At 36.9% G+C, this 21,256-nt stretch overlaps 1 protein-coding gene across 7 annotated transcripts in view; it reads right to left on the bottom strand.

Annotated features, from left to right (window-relative positions):
* FAM13A (family with sequence similarity 13 member A) overlaps positions 1–21,256 on the bottom strand; it is a 417,828-nt gene that overhangs the window by 195,858 nt on the left and 200,714 nt on the right. For all 7 annotated transcript variants that reach the window (XM_047855783.1, XM_047855780.1, XM_047855782.1 and 4 more), the window contains one exon: positions 20,378–20,531. In XM_047855783.1, the coding sequence (XP_047711739.1) occupies positions 20,378–20,531 (154 nt within the window). The remainder of the gene's footprint in view (positions 1–20,377; positions 20,532–21,256) is intronic.

The following is a 21,256-nucleotide window of genomic DNA, read 5'->3' as shown; positions in this document are numbered from 1 at the left end:
CAAACAGAGACCATTTCACTTCTTTTCAGATTTGATTCAATTTATCTATCTATCTATCTATCTATCTGGTTTAATTGTTCTGGCTAGGACTTCTGGTACTATGTTGAATTGAAGTGGGAAGAATGTCCATTCTTGCACCTGATTTTGGAGGGAAATCTTTAAGTATTTCCCCATTATGACACTACCTATGGGTTTGTCAGATATGGCCTTCATTATGTTGAAATAAGTTTCCTCTATACCTATTTTTAAAAGGGATTTCATTATGAGTATTTTAAGTGTTTGTTTCTGTTTTAAGTTTTTTAAGTGTTTAATCACATTTTTTCTTTAATTTTGTTAATGTGATATATCGCATTGATTTGTTTACATTGAAATATTCCCGTATTCCAGGAATAAATCTCACTTGTTCATGTTGAATGATCCTTTGATGTGCTGTTGAATTTGGTTTGCTAGTATTCTGCTGAGGACTTTTGCAACTATGTTCCTCATTGATACTGAGCTGTAGTTTTCTTGCAGTGATGTTGTCTGGTGTAGTCGCAGGGTAATGCTGGCCTCATCACATGAGTTTGAAAGCATACCCTCTTCTGCTTATTGAAGAGTTTAAGAAGGATTAGTTTTTTGTTTTGTTTTTTTCTGCATCTACTTTGACAATGAAGACTATTCTCAGCAATCAAACTACCAACATTTCAGAAAATGCTGACATCACTCTGAAGTGTTACCTGAAGCATTGTTTTTGTGAAGATCCCCAGAGGAACCATGCAGGTGGACTTCAACCACATCAGTGTAGGACTCAGTCTTTTTGAAAAGAAAAAGAAGGGGTTCCAGTTTGACAAATGGTGGGAAAATAGAAAGGAACTAGCCACTATTTGTACTACCTGTAGCAATGTACAGAACATGATCAGGGTGGTACACTGGACTTCAATTCTAATATGAGGTCTGTGTATGCTCACTTTCCCATCAATGTCATTATTCAGGACAATGGTTCTCTTGCTGAATTCCAAAGTTTTATGGTCAAAAAATACATTCACAGGGTTTGGGTGAGGCCTGCCATGGCTTGTTTAGTATCTGAAGCCCAGAATGATGAGTTAATTCCTAAAGGAAACAACACTGAACTTGTATCAAATTTTTTCAGTAAGCCACAACAGCTAAAAACAAGGATATCATAAAAATTTTGGATGGGATCTGTTTCTGAAAAAGGAACAGTTCAGCAAGCTGACCAGATCTAAGCTGTCCAGCTATAGAAACAGCAAGATGTCAGATGATACCTCTGACTTATTTGTGATGTTTTAAAGATGCAATAAAAGTTGTGTATTTTTAAAAAAAGAAGGCAGATTAGTATTAATTCTTCTTGAAAGAAATCTGGTATTGAGGTTTTCGTTGTTGTTGGAAGTTATTTGATTACTGATCCAATCTCCATTTTTGTTTGCTCAGGTTTTCTATTTCTTAATTCAGTTTTGATAGGCTGCATGTTCCTAGGAATTTATTCATTTCTTCTAGGGTATCCAATTTGTTCGCATATAGTTGGTCATAGTAGTCCCTTAGGATCCTTTTCATTTTTGAGGTAGCTATTGTAATGTCTCCTCTTTCCTTCTAATTTTGAGTCTTCTTTCTTCTTTCTTAGTAAGTCTAGTTAAGGGCTTATTAATTTTTTAAATCTCTTCACACAAAACTCAGTTTTTTTAAAAAAAGTATTTTAACATTCATTTATTTTTGAGAGACAGAGATACAGCACGTGTTGGGGAGGGGCAGAGAGAGAAAGGGAGACACAAATCCGAAGCAGGCTCCAGGCTCTGAGCTGTCAGCACAGAGCCTGATGTGGGGCTTGAACCCACGACTGCAAGATCATGACCTGAGCCGAAGTTGGACGCTTAACCGACTGAGCCACCCAGGTGTCTGACAAAACTTAGTTTTATTGATTTTTCTATCATTTTCTGTTATTTCTGCTCTAATCTTTATTATTTTTCTTCTGCTAATTTTGGGTTTAGTGTGTTCTTTTCCCAGTTCCTTGAGTTATAAAGTTAGGATGTTCGAGAAATTTGTTTTTTATGTCAGCATTTATCACAATAAACTTCCCTCCTAGCATCTTAAATGTTCCTCCTTCCTTTTTGTAGCATCATATAAGTTTTGGTGTGTTGTGTTTTTGTTTTGTCTTAAGATGCTTTTTAAATTCCCTTCTGATATCCTTTGTGACCCAGTGTTGTTTAATAGTGTACTGTTTTGTTTTCAACTATTTGTGAATACTCCCATTTTCCTACTGTTATTGATTTCTAATTTCATTCAACTGAAGTTGAAAAAGATACCCAGGATGATTTCAATCTTCTTAAATTTGTTAACTTTTGTATTGTCATCTAAGATGTGATCTACCCAGGAGAATGTTCTGTGTGCACTTGAGAATGTATATTCTTCTGTTGATGGGTAGAAACTCCTGAACATGTCTGTAAGGTCTATTTGGTCTATAGCGTTCAAGTCAACTGTTCATTAATTCTTGTCTAGTATTCTGTTATTGAACGTGGGGTTGAAGTCTTCCCAGTACTATTGTATTGCTGTCAATTTCTCTCCAGATCTGTAAGTATTTGCTTGATGTATTTAGGTCCTCAAATGTTGGGTACACTTATATTTATAATTGTTAAATCTTCCCACCGAACTGACCATTTTATCATTATGATATGACCTTCTTTGCCATAGAGATTTTTTGACTTAAAGTTTATTTTTTTCCTGATATAAGTATAGCCACCTGGTTTCTTTTGGATACCATTTTCAGGGAATACTTTTTTTCCAGTCTTACATTTTCAACCTCTGTGTGCCCTTAAATCTAAAGTGAGACTTGGGGCACCTGGGTGGCTCAGTTGGTTGAGCATCTGACTCCTGACTTCAGCTCAGGTCATGATCTCTCACCGTTCATGAGTTCAATCCCAGCATCGGGCTCTGTGCTGACAGTGCAGAGCCTGCTTGGGATTCTCTTTCTCCTTTCTCTCCCCCTCCTTCACTTGTTCACATGCATGCTCGCTCTCTAAAAATAAATAAACTTAAAAAAAAATAAAGTGAGACTCTTATGGAGAGCATACTGCTGGATATTGGTTTATTTTTTTTCAAGTTTTTATCTGAATTCCAGTTAGTTAACATATAGTGTAATATTAGTTTCAGGTATAGAATTTAGTGATTCATCACTTACATACAATATCCAGTGCTCATCACAAGTGCCCTCCTTAATACCCATCATCCATTTAACCCATCCCCTCACCCACCTCCCCTTCAGCAACCCTGTTTGTTCTCTATAGTTAAGAGTCTGTTTATGATTTGCCTCTCCTTTTCCCCCCACTATGTTCATGTTTTGTTGCATAAATTCCACACGAGTGAAATTGTATGGTATTTGTCGTTTACTGACTTATTTCACCTAGCATAATACTCTCTAGTTCCATCCATGTCATTGCAAATGACAAGATTTCATTCTTTTTTATGGCTGAATAATATTCCATTGCATATATATACACCACATCTTCTTTATTGACTGATAAATGGATGTTGGTTTTTAAAAATCCATTCAGCCACGCTATTCCTTCTGGAGAGTTTACCCATTCATATTTAAAGTAATTATTGATAGGTGAGGACTTATTGTGATTTTGCTCATTGTTTTGTTTTGCATTTGTTTTGTTCTGTTTTTCCACTCTTTCATTTGTTATTTAATTTTTTTGAAGTGGTTTGCTTTGGTTCTTTTCTCATCTTCTGTGTAACTATTATAGGGTTACATTTTTTCATTGTGGTTATCTTGAGGTTGCCTAAAATATTTTTGCAGCTATAATAATCTATTTTATATTGATAACCATTTAACTTTAGTCACATAATTCCACACTTTTACCATCCTGACATGCTTCGCATTCTTGTGGTCAGAATTTGCTTCTTTTTAAATTGTGTGTCCATTAATAAATTTTTATTTTTTAACTTTCAGGATTAAAAGTAATTTACACATCACAATTATAATGTAACATTATTCTGCATTTGTCTATATTTTTACTTTTAGGGGCACCTGGGTGGCTCAGTCAGTTAAACATCGACTTCAGCTCAAGTCATGATCTTACGGTTTGTGAGTTCGAGCCCTGTGTCGGGCTCTGTGCTGACAGCTGGGAGCCTGGAGCCTGCTTCAGATTCTGTTTCTCTCTGTCTCTCTCTCTCTGTCTCCCCCTCCCCTGCTTGTGCTCTCTCTCCTTCCTCTCTCTCAAAAATAAACATTAAAAAATGTTTCATATTTTTACTTTTACAGTGAGATTTATGCTTCTGCCTGCTGTACACCATACTTTTATTTCAGTTTGAAGATCTCTTTTTAGCATTTCTTTCAATGTAGGTCTGGTGGTGACAAACTTCCTCAGTTTTTGTTTATCTGGCTCAGTTTTTGTTTTGTCCCTTTGGTTTGTTATTTATTCTTAAGGGATAATTTTTCCAGCTATAGTATTTTTTTGTTTTTGTTTTTTTTTTCTTTTAGTGCTTTGAACATGTCAGTCTACCCTTTCCTTGCCTGTAAGGCTTATTCTGAGAAATCCACTAGTAACCTTATATGGGGGTGGAGGGCTATATGTGATGAGTCGTTTTTCTCTACTTTCAAATTTTTTGTCCTTTATTTTTGACAGTTTGATTACAATGTGTCTCAGTATAGGTTTCTTTGGGTTGATCCCATTTGAAGTCCTTTGAACTTCATAAATCTGAATGCCCATTTCTCTCCTCAAATTTAGAAACTTTCCAGCCTTTTTTTAAAAAATAGGCTTTCTACCCCCTTTTTTTTTCACTCTTCTCTGGGACTTCTGTAATACACATATTGATTTACTTAATGTCTCATAAATCCTGTAGGCTCTCTTCATTCTTTTTCATTCTTCTTAATCTTGTGACTGGCTAATTTCAGATGACCTATATTTGAGTGTGCTGATTCTTTCTTCTGCTGGACTGAGTCTGCTGCTGAAGCTCCCTACTGCATTTTTTTCATTTCACTCATTGTATTCTTTTGCTCCAGAATTTGAGTGGTAATTTTTATGATTTCTCTTTGTTGAACTTAATTTGTTCATGTATTGTTTTCTCGATTTCACTGAGTTATTTATCTGCATTCTCTTGTAGTTTGCTGAGCTTCTGTAAAACAATTATTTTGAATTGTCAGGCATTTCACAGATCTCCATTTCGTTGGGGGTCAGCTCCTGGGAATTTTCTGTGTTCCTTTGCTGCTGTCATGTTTCCTTGATTTTCCATGTTATTTATTATCATATGTTGGTGTCTGCACTCAGCTGTTGTAAGCAACAGCAGAGACTATAGGGGTCCTCAAGACTGTGGTTGTTCATAGTGACAGTGAGGGCTGCTGGGGTCCTTTTGTTCTTTTTTACATCCACAGAGGGAAATCAAAGCCAAGAGGATCCTTGTTGGTAAAAAATGTGCTTTGGCCTGTAGAATAATCTGATGCAGGTAAAATGCTTTTGTCTACACTTATCTATGTGGCCATTCTTGGTTTTTGAGTTCCATTTAGTTGCTAGGTCTTCTTCATTGTACTCTGAAGCTTTCCCAGAGCTACTTTCATCCATTAGTGGTTGTCAGGTCATTGTTTTTGTGGGTGAACCAGGGCTGGGCCTCCTATACTGCCTTCTTGCTTATGTGCTCAGCTTTGCTTTCTGTTCTGTGAAATACCCCACGTACTTCCAAAGAAGTACTTTACTTTTCCTTTGTTTTTTAGTCTTATTTTAGCCACATTTCCTTTTTTATTGTTTTCAACCAAAGTACTTTAAGTTATGCAAGTATTTACTACAGTGTCACTTATAGTGTCATCACTCAGTAGAAAAATGTGTAATAAAATCTTGCAATAATGATGATGATAATCAAGATAGAATACTGGTTATCACTTACATAGTACTTACTATAGGCATGGCATTTTTCTAAGTTATTATATATTTATTTATTTTATCTTCACAATAACCTCTCATAACCCTATGAGATAAATACTTTTGCTATCTAAATTAAAAAATATATACTTATTTTTACAGAGAGAAAGAGCACATGCATGAGTTGGGGAGGAGCAGAGAGAGAATCCCAAGCAGAATCCGTGCTGTCAGCACAGAGTCTGATGTGGGGCTTGATCTCACAAACCTTGAGATCATGACCCGGGCCAAAATTGAGTCAGATGCCTAACCAACTGATCCACCTCAGTGCCCCTATCTAAATTCCTTATAATATAGAAATTGACATATTGAATGTAAAAGTAGCTTGTCCATAGTCACACACCTAATAAGTGGCAGAGCTGGAATTTGAAACTAAGCAGTCTGTCTCCAAAGGCCTGTTATTAACTGTATAAAAGAATTCTGGAAGAATCCTTCCTATTGATTGGATAAGGAAATGTTGAAAGTTAGGTAATCCTGAAAGTAAATTACAACAGGACGATTTAAAAATGATACATAGAGACCCCTGGGTAGCTCAGTTGGCTGAGCATCTTCTTTTTTTTAATGTTTATTTATTTTTGAGAGAAAGAGAGCATGGGAGCAGGAAAGGGGCAGAGAGAGAGGGAGACACAGAATCCGAAGCAGGCTCCAGGCTCTGAGCTGTCAGCACAGAGCCCGATGTGGGGCCCAAACCCATGAACCGTGAGATCATGACCTGAGCCCAAGTCGGCCACTCAACCTACTGAGCCACCCAGGCACCCCATGAGCATCTGACTCTTGATTTCAGCCAGGTCATGATCCCAGGGTCATGGGATCAAGCCCCATGTCAGGCCTGCTTCTCTTTCTTTCTCTGCCCCTCCCCACCATCTGGATGTATGTCCACTTTCTCTCAAAAAAAAAAAAAGAAAAGAAAAATTAAAATTTTAAAAATGATACATATAAATAATACTTTTTTTTACTTTAAAACACTGAAATGTTCATTTATTTTCCAGTCTTTTAATGTGGGCATATTTTTGGGAATAGTCCAAGAGCTTGGAATTCCATACCTTTTTCCTTGTATAAACCACAATCATCATGTATCACCTATACAAAGTAAAAATGTAAATCTCTTAATCTTTATCAAGTCTTTCCAATGTATTCAACTTTCCTTTTCTAACAGAAATAATTCTTTGTGTACACCATACCATCTCCTCATTTCCTCTGTGTCCTCTCCTTAGGCACCAGGAAGACTACATTTCTAGTCTCTCTTACAGGTTGGGAGCAATATGACTGAATCTGCTCAATCGAATTTAAGAAGTGTTTTAAACCACTTCCAGGTGTAGTCAGAAACCTATCCCATATTCTAAACCTCTTCTTTTCCTGCTGAAGCAATTTTGGAGGAGGGTTTAGAAAAAATGGAGGAGGGCTGCTCAACTCACTGCACTATGAAGTGACTGAGAAATAACCTTGAATTGTATTAATCCACTAAGATTTCAGAATCTCTTACAGAAGCTTGTATTAATTACTCTGAAACCATTTTCCTACAAATAGTTATAATGACATTAACATTGCATTTGTTTAATTAAATTATACAGGTACCATAAACAATAAACTGGCATGAATAGTTTTGGGAAAAGACAAAACTTTTGATTAGCATAAAGTAAAACCAGTAGTGAACAAGTATATGAGAGAATAGCTTATTAGCCACCAGCCTTCAGCGTTGCCATGGACAGCAGTCAGTAGGCTTTAAAAGCAAATGCAGAGAATTGATTAAACTGGCCAATCAGTTGGATAGAGTTCTGTTAAGCAAACTGTTATTGTGTACTCTAGAAATGTGAACCAGTACTAATTCCAAGAATAGTTACATGACTTTCCTAGTATAAATTTGAGTTAGCTTTTATTTAGGTGTACATGGTGCAATTCAATAGATGTTTTTGAGTAAATATAAGAAACTAGAGTAAGTGCTTTGGGAGACACAAGAATGTATGAGTTACTCTACAATTTTTAGAGAAAAAAATGAAGGATAAGTAAATAGGAGATCTTGTTCTAACCCTTGAAAAACATATAATGCAATACAAGAGGAGGAAAGCAACTCACCCAATGCAAAATGCAAGACTTGTCCTAAAAGAAGGAGAAAGTGCCCTTAGACAATAGAGGAGATGGAGATTAACTGCACCTGGAGATGAGAGAGGGCTTCATTGAATGAGTAGAATTTGAGACGTCTTAGGTTGGACTCCCACCTACCCAATTGAGAGTAGGCACTACAACAAGGATTGAGGGCAAGTAGTTCATTTGAGTGGTTCAGCAGGGAAATGGGTGACAACAGATGGAAGAAAAGAGCTAATAAAGGTGTCATTACCAAGCTAGTAGAGCTTCTGCAGTAGTTCTGAGACTCCAACTCGGAAAGCTCTGGGAAACACTTTAAAATACACACAACAGAATGATTCCAACCAAGGAGTAAAAGGAGCTGGGAATATAAACCTCCTGTTCCTCAATCATTAGTTAAGGGCTGCTCCTGGAGGTATATTCCTTTCTAGGCACTTGTGAGTCACAGAAATATAATTTCTATCTTCAACTGAAGAAAAGAACAGAAATTTAGCCCTAAAGCAAATTCAAGTAATCTTTTGAAAATCTGCAAATATGCAAGTGAATTTCCATTTACTGAGGGTCTCTACTTGCCAAATACACACAATATAATGATTTAAAATAGGCAACTTCTGAGATGTCAGATACAAAATATTGTCATCTCACCGTAAGTCATTTAAAGGTTCTAGGGCACAATGTTCTCATAATCAAAGCACTTTAGTCTGTCTTCTGTTAAATATTTTTCATAATAGGAAAGAAGGAATTTAACACCTGGCAGATATATCTTATCTATTCCAATGATTCCTGAGCAGATATAACTTTCTAGTGTATATATGTGAACACTCTACAAAATGTCTGGGGAAAAGAAATTAACAGCAATATGAATTATAAACACATGACTATGATCTAAGAGTCGCAGAACTACCCCAAACTAAACAGTAACTTGTAATTCTACTTTTATTACTTAATAACTTTTAATACTACTTTTATTACTTAATGCTTTACATTCATTGATAATCTAATCAGTTGCAGCTACTGGAAAGTGACAATTTGAGTCATGCAAACAACATTCTATTATGCAATTTTATCTTTGTTTCTTAAACATCATTTACTATATTTTTTAGCCTTCAAATTCAGAACCAATATAAAAGGTACAGCTCACTGTCCAAAGAAAGGTCTTATCTGAATAAAACAGCAAATTAACTTATTGCTACCTCTGAGTTCCTAGGTGCTCAAAATGATAACATTTTGCTGAGTACTAGTCACTTTCACTATGCAAGTTCACCCACACATAAAGGTAACAGCCAAATTACAAAGCATTAGACAGCATAAACACCAAAACATTTTTTATTTCCTATTATGACTCCACTGCTTCCCAGTTTGGAGTATTCTTGAGGGGTTATAGAAGAGGTTAGGAGTAGTGAATGCATAAAGGACTAGAATCAGAACAGAAATCTTTCCTGACACCAAATTACTACAACACATACTGAATGAATAAATGTGTAAATATTCATGGCATTGATATTCCAACTTAAACTAAGATTTTGGTTATTTCCATATTTGGCCTGTAATGAGTACTTTGAGTTTAAAACTCAACTCTGTCATTTACTACTCTTGATCCTGAATCATCTGCTCTTCAGACTTCCTCACATTCAAAGCAGAATTAAGTTCATTTACTTCATGGGGCTACCGTGAGAACTACATGAGATAATATGTATAGAAAATTTTGTATAATATCTGACATAAATATCTCCCTTTTGTCCCTCTGTTCCTGCACTGATTCTATGAGTTTGTTATAGACTAGAAGTTCCTTTAGGGACAGGGGCAGGTCTTGCTTATTTTCTGAGGAGGCTAACACCTAGTCTAGAGAGTTTTGCACAGAGTAGGTAGGCATTTACAACGAAAAGAAGTGAACATTTGAAGTTAATTTGCTTAAACTGTAGCCCTAAATGAAAAATAAAGACACATGCAATTTTTTGAGCATGAAAAAGACGTGGGAAATAATTTCAGAAGTTTATGTGATATATCAATTTATGTGACTTTTACTTTACAGGAACAAGACTGAACTTTGTAATCAAACTTATACCACATTATTGATAAGTGAGTACTTCCCTCAAACTAATCACTATGAAAGGTTATTCTAATATTTTTCTTTTGCTTAAAAACATGTTTTTAGCTGTTTTGAGAGTTTGCTTATGAGTCACACAGGAAAATCAGCATAATTATTTGATAGCCAGATTTCAATTTTAAACACAAAAATTAATATTTAATCATAACTCCCCAACTTAGTGACCTGCTGTGGTTCAAAAGGACTACTGATTATTTCCCATTATCAAATGAAGCATTAAAGTACAAAGATTTCCCAGTCCAATGATGACAATGCCCAATACAACGCATGAATGACATATGTTCTGAAGTCAATTTCAAAAGAAATTCCCCAAGGTATAATGAGCAATAGTGACACTGCCTAATAAAGACAGTCTCAGAAGATGTTTATGTGGAATACAGTGATACTCATCCAGAACCTCTAGATGGATATTTAACAACATATTAATCACATTATTTTGTGTATTATATATGAGGCCCATTAGCCCTACTAAACACATACAAATGTAATTTATTCACAAAGCATGCAAATAATATGTATATACTAGGCAGACCAGGCTCTCCTCCTTCCCAACTACATCAGTATCTGCCATCCTCTGGGGTAAATTCAGGGCCAATAAGAACAAACTATCAGTGTGTTTATTCATCATCTTTAACCATCTCCTTTCCAATGACTTTCTCTTCTCCACTTCAGTCACTCATTCTCATGAATACAACCTAAATCTCGTTGCCACTCCAGACTGTTCCACCTCTAAAATTACTGATATAAACATCTATTCTCTGTTCACAGCTTACCACTCTTCTAGCCTGCTTGCTCCCATCTCAAATATTCTCTGGCCTAACTAAGGTCTCAAGTACCTCCTGTTGTGTTGTCCTTTCATATCCTAACTCACCTGTCAGCCCTTCTCACCACTTTCACTATCATTACCCTGGCCCAAGCCAACAGCATTTCTTAATCAGGCTATTGTGATAAACTCCCAATGGGTCTCTCTTCTTCTGTTTATTCCTTTCAATAGTCTGTTCTCTGCCTAGTAGTTCCAGTAATCCTTTTAATATATAAGTCATGTCAGGGCACTCTTTTGTTCACCACTGTCTAATAAAATACTGTCAGGGTAAAAGTCAAAGTCCTTACCATGACCTGTAAGAGCATCCATGATCTGGTCTCCTGATGCCTCTTTGACCTCATTTCTCTAACTTTCTCCCTAGCTCAGTGCCATTCAACCATACTAGCCTTCTCAATTCTGTTTTAACAGACAAAATAGGTATACTCCCATCTCAAGGCTCTGTACTCCTCTTCTTCCTGTATGGAAAGCTGTTCTCTCAAGTGTCTTCATGGCTTGCTCCTTCCTGCAAGTTTCTGTTCAAATGTCCCAATGTCAATGAAGCATTTTGACCACCCTATTTAAATGAGCAAATGCCATTCCTCTACTTTACCAATATTAGTTCTCCCTCTCCTTGCTTTTGTTCCACAGAATCTATCACCATCTGACATACTAATTTCTTATTTATTTCCTTATTTATTGTATTTTCATTAGAACATGAACTTCATAAAGGCAGAGACTTGTCTATTGCTTACTATTGCCTAGAATAATGCTTTGCACATAGCAGGCACTCAGTAATTATTTAGATTTAATAAATTCAGCTTAGATTACATGGTGCATTACCTAAACCATATTTAAGCCACCAAATTTTGTGTATGTAAATATGTGGGTGATTAAGATAAGTCTTGAATATGAGGGAAAAACTCTTAAGTCTTGGATTTAGATCCTCCTATGAAGACAGACTACAGAATTACTCTGAAGCTAAAGATATTAAACTACAGCTGTTAGAGGTCTACTTGAGAGATAAGTTTCTCCTAACCTAGTTATTTAGAAATGCAGATTTGATCTTCCAGTTTGGCAAAATAAAGGCATTTCTATTATGCTCCTTCCTTGAAACCTACCAAAACCAAAAACAGTGAAAAAGAGAAAAGAAAGCTGCACCTTAAGTAAAGAAAGAAATGGCCATAACTATAAAGAACCAACTGTGAACATGACTTGCCAAATTCAGCAAAATGTGGATGAAAATGCCAAGAGCCAACATGTATATTCTGGGACCTCCAACAGACAACAGTTTTCTCCAAATGTCACAGTCCTAAGAGGTCTATCCAAAATTCCTTTGATTGAAGTAGCTAGATTGGACATGCCCATACCATTGCAGAATCTGGAAAAACCTTATAGGGACCTTAGTTCACTCCCAGAATGAGAGAGAGAGAGAGAGAGAGACAGAGACAGAGAGAGAGAGAGAGAGAGAAGTTGAAGAACTGTCTTATAGATAAACTTTTTTCCTCATTTTGCGTTGGCTCTGGAGAAGCTTGTCTACAAGTGTGGTTGATGGATGTGTTGTACAAGCCATGATCAATTTTGTGGCACTGACCATAGTCAGTTGAGTAGAAATAGATATTAAGCTACTCCCCTGAGAGCTTCTTACAAACAGGCTGCGCTGAAGAATGACACCAACTTCCTGCTTGCACCAAAGAGATAAAGGAAAAATCTAAAGTGCAACTTAAAATAAGTCCATCTTGTTCTTAAAACCTCTCATTATTCTCCCATTCCTGTGAGCGTTAACTCCACAGTTAAACTGCATACTAGTTCACTCGACTATGTAGCTCTTGTGCTACTTCCTATGGCCTGGCCAGAAACGTCTGCTCACCATTACACAAAGAATACATGACTTAAAGCATATCCTTCTGCCTGGAAGATTCTCTGCTTGCTTCCCTGTTCATGTCCTCTTCCCAGCAACTAATGGAAATCCCATTTTTCACAGAGCCACTTCAAAACTCTACTCTTCCATAAACTACTACTTTTAAAAAATAATTCATTTTCAGGGCACCTGGGTGGCTCAGACAGTGGAGCATCTGACTCTGGGTTTTGGCCCAAGTCTTGATCTCACGGTTTATGAATGCAAGCCCCACACTGGGTTCTATGCTGATGGTGCAGAGCCTGCTTGGGATTCTCTCTCTCTCAAAAATAAACATTAAAAAAATTCATTTTCAAAAAACATGCCTGACTACACATATTAAATACCAAAATCACTTTTCTGTCCATTGAAGGGACAATCATATTCAATTCTTGCTTTTCCAGATACAAGAGGATACTTAATATTACCATAATTAAACAAAAAAACCTAAAATAGTGAATAGCAAGAAATGTTTAGAGGCAGTAATTCTTTTGCCATGAGTAACACATCTGATTGTCAACTTTATTTTTTTTGCTTTGACTCTGTTTTCCTTCCATTATCAAGCTTGATTCTCTTTAGGGTAAAGAGGAGTAAGGAAATATAAAGGTGATGTAAACCTAACAATTTATTTTCAAGCTAAAAGTTATTGAAAACGTGCTATTTTTATTTCATTTAATCCTAAGAAAAACCAGTCAAAATTAGTGACTGTTGTCCTATTTTATAGATGAGGAAACTAAGGTTGAAGGAAAGACTGAATAATTTGCCCAAAGCCACACAAACTGGAAATTCTAATCCATTCTGTCTTATTCTAGACTGGAGTTTTAACTCTGTGCCCTAAACCTATTGATAAATCTATCTACTGAAGTATCCTTGACTGGATCATTTCAAAGTAAGCCAAGGTCTTCAGCAATTACACTCTTTAAACTATAGTATCACTTGACCCCTCCCCTTCAACTTAATACTTTGCATTTCTATCCTATTTAACTGGTTTTGAAAATACTTTCCTAAGCATTAATGGTTTGAATCTCACAATAGAATCTATAGATTTTTTTTTGCCATTTAAGATGGCAGAGACACTATAAATTACCCAGTCATATTGCTGAGTAGCCAGGTTATAAATACACACCCTCTTATTCTAATATCAGAGTGCTCTTTCCAGAACTGTTAAAAACTTTTAAAAGTATCTAGAGTACCTTTTCTCAAGATATGACAGTCATGAAGTACTCAGTGAACTATCATGTTTTCAATTTTATTCAATTATTTTGAAAATAACTTAATATTACTTTCATATTATGTACAAATTGTGACCAGAGACATTATTTTAAGTAAAATGAATAGAGTCAATCTACTGAATTCAAGGAATTTTCAATGCCAGGCATTAAGCTCAATAGCTTGAAAACATGAGACCTGAAATGACATTGTTTCTACAATCACGTCAAAGACTTCTTAGTATATCAAATGTATGGGAAGGAGTGGTGGGAAGGAAGTGTGAATAAGCAGGGTGGGCTCAAATCATGAAAACTCCTGTTTGTTTTGCTAAGACTTAGATTTTATACTATAGGGATGGGTAAAGAAAACCCACTGAAGAATTCTGATACGGGATTGACCATGTTTGTATTTGCATGATAAAAAAGTAGCTCAGGCAGAAGAGGGACGATGGGGTCACAGGACAGACTAGACTCAGGGAAAACAAGAAGACTGTTTTAACAGTCTCCCAAGGATCACTCAGACTGCAAATCTGGCTGATTATTAAAATTGACAACGAAGCCTTTTAGAATGCAGGTTTTGAGGCCCCAGTATGAGTTTCTGACTCTAGGTTTGGGTAGCCAGGTGATTGTGATAATGAGCCAAGTGTAGAATACCCTTGCCTGGATGAGAGGCTATGAGGAAGTAGTAGTGAGCAGGGAGATACTTAAGAATTAACAGGTTTTAGTGATTGCTGGACATCAACCTGGAGCAGTTGTGTGGGTGGACGAAACCATTCATTAAGACAAGTGGAGCATTAGATCTTCAAGGACAAGAAAAGATGATCAGACAATCCACGGGACATGCAAGTGACCACTAGGCCCTAGTGACCACTAGGCAGTTAGATATTTATGTATGGTTTGCCAAGCACAGCTGTGCATTAAAGACCGAAGGATGACCTTAGGAAATAATAATGTTTAATTCTGACTGAGAATGAAGAGTCCTCAAAGGAGACTGAAGAAAGGTCAGGGAAAGGAGAAGCAGACAAGAACCATTTAATATTCACTCAAATATTTAAAAGAGAAAATTTGATTTGGGGACAGTGTGACAGCTTGAACTTCCAAGTAAAGGCATCTTAATGACATATTGTGAGCAAAAGAGTGGGAGACAGATCAATGACAGCAAAAGGTTTATTTACTTAAGGCAGGAATATATTATGATCAGGCTTTTATAAATTTTAATTTTTTATTTTAGGGAGAGAGCACATGAGCAGGGGAGGGGGCAGAGAAAGAGAGAAAGAGAATCGTAAGTAGGCTCCATGCTCAGTGCAGAGCCTAACCGCACAACCCTGGGATCACAATGGGAGCTGAAATCAAGAGTCGGAAGCTCAATCAGTGGAGCCACCCACGTGCCCCTGATCAGGCTTGCTTTTTAGCCACACAACTCTATCACTGGTAGGAAGGAGATGGGAGGGGAGTGAGCCTGGAAGCAGGCTAACAGTTTGAAACTGGGTACCTGTGATAAGGTCCTATCTAAAGCAATTGTAATGGGTAGACAAGAGACACCCATTCCAAGAGACAGAAGATAGTATCTGAGTCCCTACGGGACTGGTAAAGACTAGAGGAGTTAAGGATAAAGTAAGGATTCTAGTCTGGCAGGCTGGAGGCTGGGAAACTAGGGTTGGAGGGGATAGAACACAAAGTTTTGGGTGTGAGGCACCAGCATGGCATTTTCTAGATAGTGGGAAATACAGCTTTACTGCTGTTCTGACAGAACAGGCTTGAGTGATGGTTTCAAGGTCATCAGCAGTATGGTACCTAGAGTAAAAGACAGTTATTCAGGAGAATATGTACTTAATGAGTGTAAATGAGTCACAGTGGTGATTGTCAGGAGGGTCAGAATGTAGTACTCAGAATCAGATAGAATACTGCAGATACTGCCAGACCTACACCAAGAGCAGTGAGACCTACATTCTTTGTTCTGCATACTATTGGTCCATTCAGTGAATGAATATTTGGTATTTTGGAACAATTACATCACACGGATATTTTGTACTGTGCTGAAAAATTAACATCTGTGGATGATTTTCAAATTTAATGATTATTAATTTTGGTCTCCTCTGGGCTATATTTGTACAAATCATTTTACAAACCTAAGTACAGCACTTTCCAATTATAGCGATTGTATCAGGTATGATGCTTTTGGTGCAAGAAACAGAATGCTCTGCTAAAAGTAGTTTATATTTTAAGGACCTTTATTTCCCTCATGTAACTCAAAGTCCAGAGGTAGGCATGTTTGGGGCTGGTTCAGCACATCAGCAAGGATGAGGAATCTAGCCTCTTTCCTCCTTGGGCTGCTCACTTCAGTGGGCCAGTGATACATTCATCAAGGGCAAAGATGATGGCAACAGCTCCAAGCATCATACCTTCAGATGATAACATCTGAAAGCAGGATGAAAGAGATGGGCATCTTACTCAAAGGCCTGCTCTGCTACCTTCTCTTCTTTGTAATTAAAAATTAAAAAAATAATTTACATTAATTAAAATGGATAAACCTTAAGTGTACAGTTGAATGAGTTTTGACAAATGCTTACACCCATATAACCCACATCCCTAATGAGATACAGAAAATTTTCATCACCCCTGGAGAGTACCCTTGGGCATTTTCCTAGCCAATCACAACCACCAGGGCTACTATACCCAGAGGAAAACCACAGCTCTGGTCTCTCCATTCTTTTTTCTTTAGTTTATTTATTTTTGAGAGAGAGAAAGTACAATGAGGAAGAAGCAGAGAGAGAGGGGAAGAGAGAGAATATCAAGCAGGCTTTCACACTGTCAGCATAGAGCCTGATGAGGGGCTCTACTCATGAACCAGGAGATCATGACCTGAGCTGAAGTCAACCCTGACCTAAAGTCGGACCCTTACCCAACTGAGCTATCCAGGTGCTCCTTCAATCATTCTTTTTAATCAAGGATGACAATCTTTCCCAGAGGTCTTCTGCCTCCAACACACTTTGCCTTACATCTCCCTGGCCAGAACTGTCTCAATCTTCCTTTAAGTCATAACTAACTTAAATCTTAAAGCTAAAGAGGATGGTAGTAAAAACCGTTGTGACTCATTCACGGATCCCTTGGAACTGTGGGAGAGGCCCATGTGACCTCAGCACATTGCTGCAGGCCCAAATAAAATGCTCATTTGATTGAAGAAAGAAGAGAGAAATGGTACTACACACACACACACACACACACACACGCGCGCGCGCACACACATGTACACACATGCACGCACACACATGCACTCACACATCATTCTGTTAGTCTACATACCCAGCCATCCAATATCTGAACTATTTTTCCATCTTTATTTTACTTGCAAATGTGCTAAGTATGTACTCATTTAAGTCAATGATCAAAATACTGAAAATAACGCAAACAAATGTAGAGACCTGCCCTAAGTTAACACCAGTCCAAATTCAAAGTCCTTCATCCTGGTCCCATTGCAACCAAACTTACATTTGTCTTGGCCCCAAATCTCCCTAAAGCCACAAGGATATTGTGAACTTCATTCAATCTTTTATGACTCTGTTCCCCACAATGGGGTACACAGAGGTATGTCGGTGGATACATTTAGTACTTCTTCCCCTTAAAAGCCTATTTCTATACCTTAGTAGTTTCCGTGAGCCTAAGCTTATTCTCAGCTCACTTTATGTGTCTGTCATTCATGCATACTTATTACTTCTTTTGTGCTGGTCTCTTCTTCTACCTATCCTTCTAAAAGCTGAGCTCATGAGAATGACCAGAATAAGAACTTGTTTCTTTTAGTTACCTTCCAGTTTTCCAATTGTTTAGTACGTTAATGATTTCATCGTCAGCCTCCCATTTCCTTTCTAATCCAGTATTCTTTTGGTTTGTATCTAATATGTCCCTGATTTTAGGAATTAAAAAAAAACCTGCTTTCTAAACAATGTCCAAGTTTAGATAACTGATTATAGCTAGCATGTTCTTTATTTTTATGGACCCTAAAATGGCACTGGCATATTCCATTAAAATAATTTCTGCAACTTACATTTCGTCCTTACTGGCTGTAACTAGATTCAGAACATCATATTCCCTTGTAGCATAAGCTACCATCTGAGATGAGACTATCAGCAAGATCAGTAAAGAATGCACCAACTATTTTGCTTTAGCAGAATGATGCTTCCATGGTATAGAAATGCAGTTTTCAAACATGATCTTTATCTGCCTGTAGGCCAGATCTGAAACTTGCATTAGGGGAGTAGCAGTCATATTCTTTATCTACCTAAGATACCTGTATTTGACTCCCACAGTACTACCAGTTTGTGTGTCTTGTTATCTTGTACTCTCATACTAAGTTCTCCACTAGACTTAAATCTAGTAGCTCAATGAGTTCTAGGCAGGGACTCCTTCTATATATTTAAACAGGTGTTGTTTTACTTACACAGCATATAACCTCTTCTTGGCATATTCCAGTGAATGAAAATATATATATATATATCTATCTCAGCAAGTTTGTCTTGCCTAGGAGATCATATTTTTCTATTATATTTTAGGCTTATCTGATTATCTTACAAGCTCTAGTTAAAAAGTACAAGTGCTGGGGCGCCTGGGTGGCGCAGTCGGTTAAGCGTCCGACTTCAGCCAGGTCACGATCTCACTGTCCGTGAGTTCGAGCCCCGCGTCGGGCTCTGGGCTGATGGCTCAGAGCCTGGAGCCTGTTTCCGATTCTGTGTATCCCTCTTTCTCTGCCCCTCCCCCGTTCATGCTCTGTCTCTCTCTGTCCCAAAAATAAATAAACGTTGAAAAAAAAATTAAAAAAAAAAAAAAAAAAAGTACAAGTGCTAAAAAGTGTTAATCAGAGATACAGCTGTAGCAAAGTCAATCACTTTTTAATACTTTAAAAAGAGACCTTTGCAAAGTACTCTAGGAAACAGAGGAAGAAATTCAGGATGTATTTTTTTTTCTATCTAAAAGAGAATTTATTTTAATTTTTTGGTAGCAAGACAGTGTATCTTCTTTCCGTATTTTCTCTGGTGAATCACGGGCATATTTTCTCAGCTACTGTGTTGCCTCCAACTTACATTATTATTGTATCTCATCATTTTATCTATGTATTATTCTTCCCTTCTTTCAAAGTTTAAAGTTCTCTTAATCAGTTTGGCTAGATTCCAGATAGAGGCATTCCTCTCAGATGTACTATAGTCCTTACAAGGAGTCTGGATAAGAAAACCTAGTTTTTGGTTTTCTTTTGCTTTTTTGGTAGAGTGCTACTTGATACTCATTACCTTTTATTTCTTCTTCAAAGTCATGTTCTCAACTGGAAGAAGGGATGAAAATACCTCTTCAATGACCAAAACAAGTGTCTTGGGTTTTATCAGTCATTGCCATGTAAATCAACAAGTATAATGCAGTCTGTAAAGGTGATAAGTCTCAGGAAATCTCCTAAGGGAACCTCCCATATCCATTCCATCATGATTTGCCTCAATATAAGTGAGAAAGAAATATGATCCCTCCCCTGGAGGATTTGGCTTGGTTTATTGTCGGACTTTCTTTAGAGACCTACTTACATTTCCCTAATGTGTAAAGGATAGGTTATAAATTATCGGCCAATGTATAAAAAGATGGAGATAGTATTGTTAAGGATTCCTTTACAGCTTATAAAAATACTTTCCTTTACTGATGATAGTTGCCAGGGGATACATATGTGGGACTTAAAATCTGAAGGTGAACTTGAAAGTGTGCCAGACACAAGGGAAATAAAAAGACAGTAACATTATCTTCAGGAATTTGCCATCTACTCAGTAAGCTAGCACTCCTAACACAGCTATAAGCACATATCTCTGCTGTAACACCAGGCTTCCATAAAAATCAACTAAAGCACTGGGCCTACATAAGTGATTTTGAGATGATTTTACAGCGGCAGGGAAACATGAATTCACAATTATTCTCCAATCTTAGAAGAATATAGATCAGTTAAATACTTGACACAGAGATTATATTTCATAAGCAAAATTCAATAAACACAGGAATAATAATCTAAGTTACACCCATGACATTTTTATGACAAAGAATGATCTATATAAAATGTCTTCCAGGGGTGCCTGGGTGGCGCAGTCGGTTAAGCCTCCGACTTCAGCCAGGTCACGATCTCACGGTCCGTGAGTTCGAGCCCCGCATCAGGCTCTGGGCTGATGGCTCAGAGCCTGGAGCCTGTTTCCGATTCTGTGTCTCCCTCTCTCTCAGCCCCTCCCCCGTTCGTGCTCTGTCTCTGTCTGTCCCAAAAATAAATAAACGTTGAAAAAGAAAATTAAAATAATAAAAAAAAAATAAAATGTCTTCCATTCAAAATATAAACAATACTGAAGATTATATACCAAAGTTACTTACTTTTACTATGATAATCCTAGCCATGTTTTCACATCTCTGGTTATCATTTCCTGTATACTCTACTTCAAACAAGGTATCATAATTTTCCAGTAATTTAGCCATTATCTTGTTGCAGATGTCTTGTTCTTTCATGCCTTCAAGCCCAGGTGGCACACTAGAAATAAGGAGAAAAAATGAGAGGACTTAACTTTGTAAAAACAAAAATGCCAGTATAGTTGACTCAGGCATATATTTTAAAATCTCCTGTATGATTGATCAGCCTTCTTAGAAGGACACATGGGATTTTCAACAAGCTCTATGGTGACATGTATGATGTTGATGGGACAACTGGCAAATTCCCAAGATCTGCATCAGTAGCTTGTGCTGGCTGAATAAGAAAAGTACATGTTGTTTAGGAAGAAGGTACAGGTTAACATAGGTGCCATAATTCTTTGTATATATTAGAAATTGCTACACATAAGGTAAAATTTATATATAACAAATATATAATTTCACATATAACATTTATATAACATTTGTATATAATGATATAATATTTGTATAAGTATATAATTTATAAAATGATAAAGAAATATTATCAGAAAAAATATTTTATCATGACAGAAATTGCTGCAGAAATAATAGCAACACAAAAAGGTTGCTTAGATAATGCACAAAAGTACATAAAAATATGAATACTTCTGGAAAAAATACTGATACTATTGAAGCTGAGTGATGGGTATATGGAAAATGTGTTATACTACATACTATTCCCTCTTCTTTTGGGTATGTTTAAAAATTTCCATAATTAAAAAAATGTAAAAAAGATCTTCTGAATGCAGAAGACAGAATAAGGTAGCAAGACAAGGTACAGATTATGAATATCTCTTTAGTAACAGG

This window comes from Prionailurus viverrinus, chromosome B1 (assembly GCF_022837055.1).
Source record: "Prionailurus viverrinus isolate Anna chromosome B1, UM_Priviv_1.0, whole genome shotgun sequence".
NCBI classification, from domain to species: Eukaryota; Metazoa; Chordata; class Mammalia; order Carnivora; family Felidae; genus Prionailurus; species Prionailurus viverrinus.
The sequence above is the reverse complement of the archived record's forward strand: the minus strand, read 5'-3'. Positions and strand labels throughout refer to the sequence as shown.